Raw genomic sequence first — 9,663 nt, 5'->3', positions numbered from 1 at the left:
GTGTGTGTGTGTGTGTGTGTGTGTAATTCATCTAATACCCGGTGCAAAACCACTTGATAAAATCAGCCAAAAGGGGTACTTAATAGGGTGTGTGTGTGTGCATTTATACACACACACACACACACACATATATATATATATACACACACACAGACACACACTACTTTCTAAGCGTCAAACTGATCACATTTGTTAAATCTTGTTCCTACCATGTCTTGCTTATTGCCATCTTGGCATTCCGTATTCTTTAGGCTAATGTAAATATATTTATGCATATACGTAGTTATATATAGATAGATACATAAATATATGTCCAGCCTAATTATGTTTATCTCTCATATATATATATATATATATGTGTGTGTGTGTGTCTTGATGTAGCCCATAGGCACCCCACCTCTTTTCTTTCCTTTCTCTTGTCTCATTTTCAAAAAAGTTCTAATTCCTCGAGTTTGCAACAAAAATAATAAAAAAAACTTTCCAAATATTTAATTTCTCCTTCATCCTCAAATATGGGGGTATTTTAACTTTTGGATTTTCTAAAATGTTTACTCTTTAAGAAAAGAACGTCTATCTATTTATTTATTTGATTCCACGTCGAATTCAGGTAGATTCCTCGTTGAAAAATTCGGTGATATATGATTCCAAAAAAAAAAAAAAGATTTGAATAAAAAAAACCCAACAAATTCCGATGCTGTTTGCTTCACAACAGTTTTCCTCTTCGAATTTGTAGTCGTAAAGTGTTTCTTTTTACATCAGATTTAAAAGAAACGACTTAACACTAAATTGAAGGATTACTCAAAACTTTTTAGTAAAGTACATGGGATACTGAACTTTTACAAGTGGGGTGAAAGTGACTTCGAAGTTTCGGATTGCGAATCATCATCGGACTCTCTTACATCTGTCTGTCTATATATAATGAATATAACGCGAAGGCCCAGAGGTCAAGTATACTATAAAATGTCTATTAAATAATATTTACTTTTCATTAGATGGAATACTTCTTTTGTTGATCCTAATATCACAGAACAGTACATTATGTATAGGCAAATGACACTATCACTCGAGGACAGAATATAAATAGGAAAATTGACTTCGACAGACCAAATACAAGGGGATATTTGGGACAAGACTTCATCGTTTTGAAATGGCAACTAGTTTCGCATAATTACAGTTTGGAAGACCACTTTTGATCTTGTTTCAGTGGAGTTTCGGATCAGGACAACCACGTAATTGGTCCCGTTATTTCCATTGTGGATAAATATTGGAAAAATCCCCGTCAAAACAGAGAAAATTCAACTTGCACGAGCACCTTGATTCGAAATTCCGCCGTTGTTTCCTCATAACTTTCTGAACAAAGTTTTTTAAAATAAATTTTGGTAGAGATCGGTTTTCGAAAGTGTAAATTACGATTATTTCGTATATAATTCCCTTGAATGACATTTTCCCCTACTATATGTGTTAGTGTAAACCGCATTAATAACATAAAATAAAAATATAATATACTTCACAATAGAAGACGTTTAAAAAAAAAAAAAACAAATGTTTTTAAAATTTTAAATTAGGTAAGCGACCGGTAAACCCAACTTACCTGTGTTAACTAAATTGAGTGGAGCCGGGGTGTTCCTGCGCTTCGGGTGCTGACGAATGTCACCCGAAAGACAAGTATGAAGAAAGAAAGAATGTTTTAGAACAGCATTATCGCTGTCTTTGGTTTTCGTAACTCCAGACATCTGTGGCCGACAAGTTTCAATTAATTATGAGAAATAAAAGCAAATCCAAAAAGTAATTGATCACAATCAATGCACCAAATTGTATAGACGGAGGATTGTCTGTTGCGGTTTTAAGAGTGGAGATTATTATATAGGCATTCACACGATACCTTTTGTTGTCTGTAGTTTGTTCCTCAGTGAATTTGCTAAATAATGTTGAAGTTCACAGAAAAGGGTGTCAAAAATATGAATTTGGTATTTCGCATCAAGGAAAACTAATATACATGCGTATGTGCATATACATGCAAAACACTCATTTTTTTGTTCTCCTTATATATAAATAATAACAAAAAAAAAGAGTTTATAAACTTAAGATTCTCCCTCAATTAATCAGACAGAAGCGGCGGGGAAATATATATAAAAAAACTATCCGAAGTTGTGAGAATTTTCAAGGGACAAAACGGTTGTTTATCAAAGGTGTCCTAGGGTATTACACCACCCGTTATATCCTGTGTCAGAGCGGTTATATATAGACTGTTTTGGCCGGGTGTCTGTCTGTCTGTCTCTTTTGATAGTAAGGAGTATATATAGAGTGGGCAGGGAAGAGCAGAGGAGTACACATGTGTACGATTGTAGATTTAGATAATGTGTATATATATATATATATATATATATATATATATATAGCCACACACATACACAATGTGTATATATATATATTGCTTAGTGATGTACAACCTTATTTTGTTTTGTGTATATAAATTTGGACGTCCTCTCTGTAGTACTTCAATACATTTTATACATATATATATATGCGTATGTTTCGGGTATGTATGTTGAAGTGAATGCCTACGAACAGGAAAACAATTGTTCAATTATCTATTTAATAAGGGAGAAAAACGAATATCTAAAAACGCACACACATATATATATTTATATTATTACACATACAGTTTAACGTGTGTAAATTACAGAGGGGGGGAACTTAAATATAATTCAAAAATTAATTAAAATTAAAAGTGAGACAGACAGTTGGAGGTGATCGGGGAGGTTAGATAATTATGTAAACACAAGTTTTAATTAGACACATTCACAGGAAAAAGCTGTGGGGTTTATTGTGGATGATATTAAACGGTGTGTTTGGCTTGTAGTAATATTTATGTCAGGTCAAAACATCACTTCTGCTTGTCTTTCCTACCATGTGTGAAAGTGTGAAAACGTGCACATGCGTGTGGTGTATCTATATGTGTGTGTGTATGAAATTGTCAATGTATTTGTGTGTATGTCTTCTGCCTGCATGTGCTTGTGTGTATATATTTAGATATATATATATATGTTCCTCTGTCTGTGTGGTGTGTAAAGGCCTCTTATCTACAAAGTAAGCGCCAAGTTGACTGAGGAAGGTTTTAAATGAAGATTTCTCTCTCTCTCTCTCCCCTTTCACGATCTTAGCAATAAAAAAAATTTTAAGATGAAAATACATACAAATGCATGATCGTTTGTACTTGTTTGTTGTTAAATTATTAATAATTATTAATAATTATTGTGTACAGCGATTAAGAAAGACACCAACACAATTAAATACACATCTTATTCAAGTCATTCGTCTAGAAATATTAGCAGAGGAATAATAACAGCACCAAACCGTCGTCACATTTATGTTGTCCATCCATCTAATCATTCTGGTAAGTATTAAAACAATCCAAGAATATGAAGCATCCAAAATTAAGTAGAAATTTATATACACATATATTTATGTGGTGTGTGTTCACACGCGTGTATATATAGATATATACATCTTATATATAGTATGTGTTTCTGTGTATGTGGACAAAATAAGAAGGGTATCCCTTGTTTTGTGGACTTTTTTTCTTTTATGAGGTCTGTTTAAAGCCAACCTTCGTTGGATCCGATTTGGAATGAAAGGTAAGTGATTTTGGTCTGTTTGTCTATCTGGTTTAATTATTGTTGTTGTTGTTGTGATTCCACCAATATATTTGTTTAATTAATTGCTTGTATATATTTCTTAATTACAATGATATATACAGCATTCATATACATATATTTCTATGGTGGTGTGTTTGTGTGTATAGGTACGGCTATTTTGTTTGCATGTGCATTTTATATCAAGATCTATATCAATATATATACATCTATGTATGTGTATGCATATATATATATATATATATAGATGCGTGTGTAAATTGATTCCCAGTCTCGTCACGTTCACGCCAGTTTTTCGTCGCTACTTCTGGCTAACTCCGTCGCTTCTTTTCGACTGGAAACACCAACAGCTCTGCCTGCCTGTCTGTCTGTCTGTCTGTCTCTAGATGCGTGTGTGTCTGTGTTTATGTGTCTGTGTTTATGTGTCTGTGCATCACACACATATACAGTGTTCCCCCTCTCATTAGTCTTCGCCACTCACACACTCCCTCTCTCACTCCGTCTGTCTATTCCTAATTCTCACTCATTTTGGTATATCTCCTTCTTTCTCTGTCTACTTCTTACCCTTTCTGTCTGTCTCCCCCTCTCTCTCTCTCTCTCTCTCTCTCTCTCCCTCATCCTGTCTATTTCTCACTTTATCCGTCTATCTTCCTTTCTTTGTCTATCTCATTCTCTCTGTGTGTTTATCTCCCAGTCTGTTTTTCTCCCTCCCCCTCTCTCTTTTCTTTGTCCCTCTCTGACTCTCTCCCTCCCCTCCATCTTTGTTCCTGTCTCTTTCATGTTCTCACCTCCAACCCCTCCCCCCTCGTCTTTTATTCTTCCATTCTGTCTTTCTCTATCTCTGGCTTTCATGTTGACTGACGCAGCAAAAGCTGAGTGAACGTTAATGTAGATCTGTGTGTGTGTGTGTGAGCGTGTCTGTTGCTGTGTGTGTATGCATGTTTGCGGGGTGTGTGTGTGTCTGTGTTCCTCTATAGTGTATGTTTGTGTATCTCTGTGTGTCTATGTATAGTTATGAACCTGTGTATGTCTGTACATTTGTATGTGCGTGTGTCTGTATGTGTATGTGCATCTTTGTATGTGTGTTTCTATGTATTGCAGTCTGTTTATATTTGTGTCTGTGCGTGTGCGTTCGTCTTACTGTATGCGTGTATATCTATGTATTGTAATGTGTCTGTGTATATGTGTGTATATTTATGCATGTGTGTGTGTTCGTGTTTATTGCTGAGTGTGTGTTTCTATGTGTTTTTGTGTGTACGTATGTGTGTGTGTAAGTTTATATCTCTTACTCTTTCCCTTTCGCCATCACCTCCCCCTTCCACTCCTACTCCTTCTCGCTATATTACTCTCCCTTCCCCTCTTTTACTCACTTCAGCTCTGCCTGACTTTTGTGTGACATGCATGTGTCTGTATACGTGCGCGTGTGTATGTGTGTGTGCGTGTGAGTGTCATATCACACTCCTTCCCTCGCTATTTCTCTCTTCTCCTTTCCTCTTTCTGTCTCTCTCTTCTCCCTCCCTCTCTATTTCTCTCTTCTCCTTTCCTCTTTCTGTCTCTCTCTCTTCTCCCTCCCTCTCTATTTCACTCTTCCTCCTCCCTCTCTCTCTTTATTCAGTCTAAAACACTATTAGCTTTCTTTCTTTCTCTTTTTCTTTGTCTTCCCTCTTTCTCTATATCTCCGTTTTCTCTTTTTCTTTGTTAACTCTCTCTCTCTCTCTCTCTTTGCTTTCTTTCTCTTTCTACGAATAACTGCATGTGTGTCAATGTTACTAGTTTTGTGAGTGTGAGTATATTTACGATCGTATTTGTGTATATGTGTATATGTGTCTTTGTGTGTGTTCCTCTCCCTCCCTCTTATGTTATGCTTTGCCCTTCCTCTCACTCCGCTCTCTGGTTACTGATGCGATCAAGGGAAGTGGGAGGGTTCGCTATGCTCTAACTATATGTATAATCTATACAGCATGTATAAGTGTGCGTGCGTGTTTCCCCCCCCCCTTCTTTCACTTCTCACTTGCTTCCTTCTACCCTTCTCTTCTTTATAAAACCTACCCCACCACATTTTATCATTCTCTCTTTCTCCAAACCGCACACACTTACAAACACGCACATAAGACGGCGAGATGGCAGAAACGTTAGCACGCCGGGCGAAATGCTTAGCGGTATTTCGTCTGCCGCTACGTTCTGAGTTCAAATTCCGCCGAGGTCGACTTTGCCTTTCATCCTCTCGGGGTCGATTAAATAAGTACCAGTTACGCACTGGGGTCGATATAATCGACTTAATCCGTGTTTGTCTGTCCTTGTTTGTCCCCTCTGTGTGTAGCCCCTTGTGGGCAGTAAAGAAATAACACACACATAGACGCACACACACACACATACACACACACATACTCTCTCTCTCAGTGATTTGTTAGTTGTGACAGCTAGGCAGTATATATACATACATGCATATATATATATATATATATGTGTGTGTGTGTGTGTGTGCGTGTTTGTATATGTATGGCTCGTTACTTACCCAACACACACGAATACGCACACACAGGGACCATACCGTGTAATCTCTCCCTAAAAATCATCTTATCCCTTCTCTCTCTACTTTCTCTTACTCTTCCTTTTTATTGCTCTCTCTCTCTCTCCCCCCTCTCTCTCTCTCCCTATATATATGTATATATATATATATATATATATATATATCTTCTTTTATTGTTTTGTTTCAGTCATTTGACTGTGGCCATGCTGGAGTACCGTCTTTAGTCGAACAAATCGACACAAGGATTTATACTTTGTAAGCTTAGTACTTATTCTATCGGTCATTTTTGCCGAACCGCTAAGTTCAGGAACGTAAACGCACCAGCATTGGTTGTCAAGCGATTGTGGGGGACAAACACACACACACACACACAAATATATACATATATACGACAGGCTTCTTTCAGTTTCCGTCTACCAAATCCACTCACAAGGCTTTGGTCGGCCCGAGGCTATAGAGCAGAGGATACTTGCCCAAGGCGTCACGCAGTGGGACTGAACCCGGAACCATGTTGTTCGTAAGCAAACTACTTACCACACAGTCACACGTGTATAAATGTGTTACATAATCTGTGTTTACAATTAAGAATTGGGTTGCTCCATTCATTCAGTCAATCGCTGTATTGCGTTATAGATAAGACCCCCTGCGATGCAGAGATCATATTTGTTGTTTTACCCGTTATACGGTTTGGCATGGATAACAATGGACCATTTTAAATCGTATAGAACTGAGTTTTGTTTTGGGCCATGAATGAGCCTAGATAAGAAGTGCTGTTAAGTTTTCACTTGAGATTCAAAGCTAGAACAGTGGTTACCAACTCTGACCTTGAAGGTGGTGCTGGACGAGCCGATATATACAAACATGGAATCTTCCGTTGATACAGTACATTTATAGATAATATTTTTTGCGAGGCATCTATTATCTAAGGGACAGGAGGTGGGGCGTTTACAGCTGCATAGGATTCCAAACCTTCATTTAACTAAGGTATCTTCGGCCTGATGAGAAATTATTCATTGAGTAATTATTACTTTCGAGGTTCTGCTAGCTAGGAAACATATGTAGCCTGGATTTTACCCGAGCCATTTCCTCAATTTGGATTTATATATATTATACATACATACAGACATATATATGTATATATATACATATATATATATATATATATATACAAACACATATTTACATACATACATGTGTGTGTGTGTGTAGCATTCTAGATGTGCCACTAGTTCAAAGGGCGGGAAAGTCGAGAAAGCGTCTGCTACAGCAGGAGGGTGAAAGAAAGAGAGAGGGAGAGAGAGAGAGAGAGAAAGAAAGAGATAGAGAAAGAGAGAGAGAGAGAGGACGAGAGAGAGATTTAGAAACTATGAACAACATGAAATGAAATGTCTCGCTGAAGGATACAACACACTTCCCGGTTCATGAATCGAACCCTGACCTTGTAATCAAGAGTCCGACACCGTAACTTGGCTTCGCACCCTCAGCACACACACACACACACACACATACACATACACACACGTACATACACATACACGCACACACGCACACACACACACACACACTCATAAACGTACACACGTATGTGTGGTAGACCGTGATATGCACAGTGAAGAGCGTAAATCAAGACGATGTCTTCCGTACGTATTCTTAATGCGTTCCGGCAGATTCGGACGTGCATAAGCTGATCGCTGTTGTGTTTCGTATCGCTTTTATCTTCTCCCGTTATCTTTATTAACCCTTTACGGTCAAGTGTGGTTTATTAACACAACATGCTTTATCCACAGAGGACGGGTGTATTTAAGCCACATTGGCGTTACAAGCTATTTGATTGATTATCATCTTGTGTTTTATTTTCTTTCATTTGCGTCCCGCACGAAAAGACTTGCTATTTATACCCGGCTTAGCACGAGGATTTAATGTATTTCGTTTTGTTGATTATTTCCCCGTTATTTGAAAACGATCGTTTCAGTAGTTCTGTATGTCGTTTGTAAATTTAAGTAATTTTCGATAAAAGCAAATATATCATCGGCAAAAGCCTTTCTTCACACCGAAGATTAAGTTACACATCATGAAATTGTGCTGTATGTCCTCGGGAATTCAGTTATATGTGCATTTTTGACACGTATAATAACCTTAAAACGGCATTTATATCAGAATAACTGCAAATCAATTTAAGAAACGCTTTTATGAACATAAATATACATTGAACACACCAAAAAGAAAATTACACACAAAGTACCAATACATACATACATACATACATACATACATTATGTGAGTGTGTGTATGCCTTTTTGGAATTGGATCTCGAAGTGCATATAAAGCTATAAAGAATCGCATGTAAATATTGGGAGAGAACGAGAGCGAGTTGAGAACTGCAAACGAAACCGGAAGTTATCTTGCAGACACAGATTTCATAAAAATTATTACGGCGATTAAAATTTCCTTCACAGGAGCAGAAAACTGAAACCTAGCGGCAATATTTAACACGTGTGAATGATACAGGAAAAAAATTTGCGCTCTCATGTATTAAATATTTCACTAACGTGAACTTAAAACTGCAATGCTAAGTCTCATATACGGTGATCTGTCCGTTTGCCTGTCTGTCTACCTCACTCGCAGCTCTCTCTCTCTCTTTCTCTCCCTCTCCCTATATATCTATTTCCGTATATCATTCGCACACGACACACACATGCGTACGTTGATACATTATAGTATGATTAGGAATATGCTTTTATGTAATGGATATGCAATACATTCGGTACAGAAAATATATCTTCATTAAATATTGATGTTACACACACACACACACACAGACACACACACACGCACACACACTTATGTATGATTTTTTAAAATGGTTTATTCATATCATTAGACACACACACACACACACACACACATATATATATGTATGTATGTATGTATATAATACAAATGATATATGAGCATATGTATGTATACATACATATATGTACATACCTACATCTACATGTATATATAGATGCATATCCGGGTACAGGACGTCAGAAAAGGAACGGGAACATAAACAAAGCACAAAAAAACGGACTTTTTTACGGACAACAGAATGAACACACAGGAAAACAGACGAGTCACTTATGGAACTTTTCCTTCATCAGCTGCCTCTAGCAAAAATATATCACAAAAACTGTCACTCAGAGTTTCACGTTCCCGTTCGTCGGACAGTTTTGTTTAGAGTACTATTTTTTCCACCTTGTTTCGCATTTATGTCCTTACTCTGGTGTATACATACATACATACATACATACATACAATTTGTGTATATGTGAATACATATATACTCACAAACACCAATTCTTTAGACGCGTTCGTCTGTCACAGTGCGATCATGTGTTTGGCGGTACTTTCTGAAGAAGACAGGCGATGTTTTTAGAGGCAGAAACATACTCGAGAGGCAGGTCCGCGAGATCAGAATAGCTAAGAATAATAATC

General features: G+C 37.2%; 1 protein-coding gene across 1 annotated transcript in view; it reads right to left on the bottom strand.

Annotated features, from left to right (window-relative positions):
• Positions 1 to 6,163, bottom strand: part of LOC106873712 (uncharacterized) — an 81,827-nt gene extending 75,664 nt beyond the window's left edge. The window contains exon 1 of the mRNA XM_014921189.2: positions 1,592 to 6,163. Coding sequence (XP_014776675.1) covers positions 1,592 to 1,733 — 142 coding nt within the window. The 5' untranslated portion in view covers positions 1,734 to 6,163. The remainder of the gene's footprint in view (positions 1 to 1,591) is intronic.
• Between the last annotated feature and the right edge of the window lie 3,500 nt (positions 6,164 to 9,663).

Source organism: Octopus bimaculoides, chromosome 24, assembly GCF_001194135.2.
Source record: "Octopus bimaculoides isolate UCB-OBI-ISO-001 chromosome 24, ASM119413v2, whole genome shotgun sequence".
NCBI classification, from domain to species: Eukaryota; Metazoa; Mollusca; class Cephalopoda; order Octopoda; family Octopodidae; genus Octopus; species Octopus bimaculoides.
This window is presented reverse-complemented; position numbering and strand designations above follow the sequence as displayed.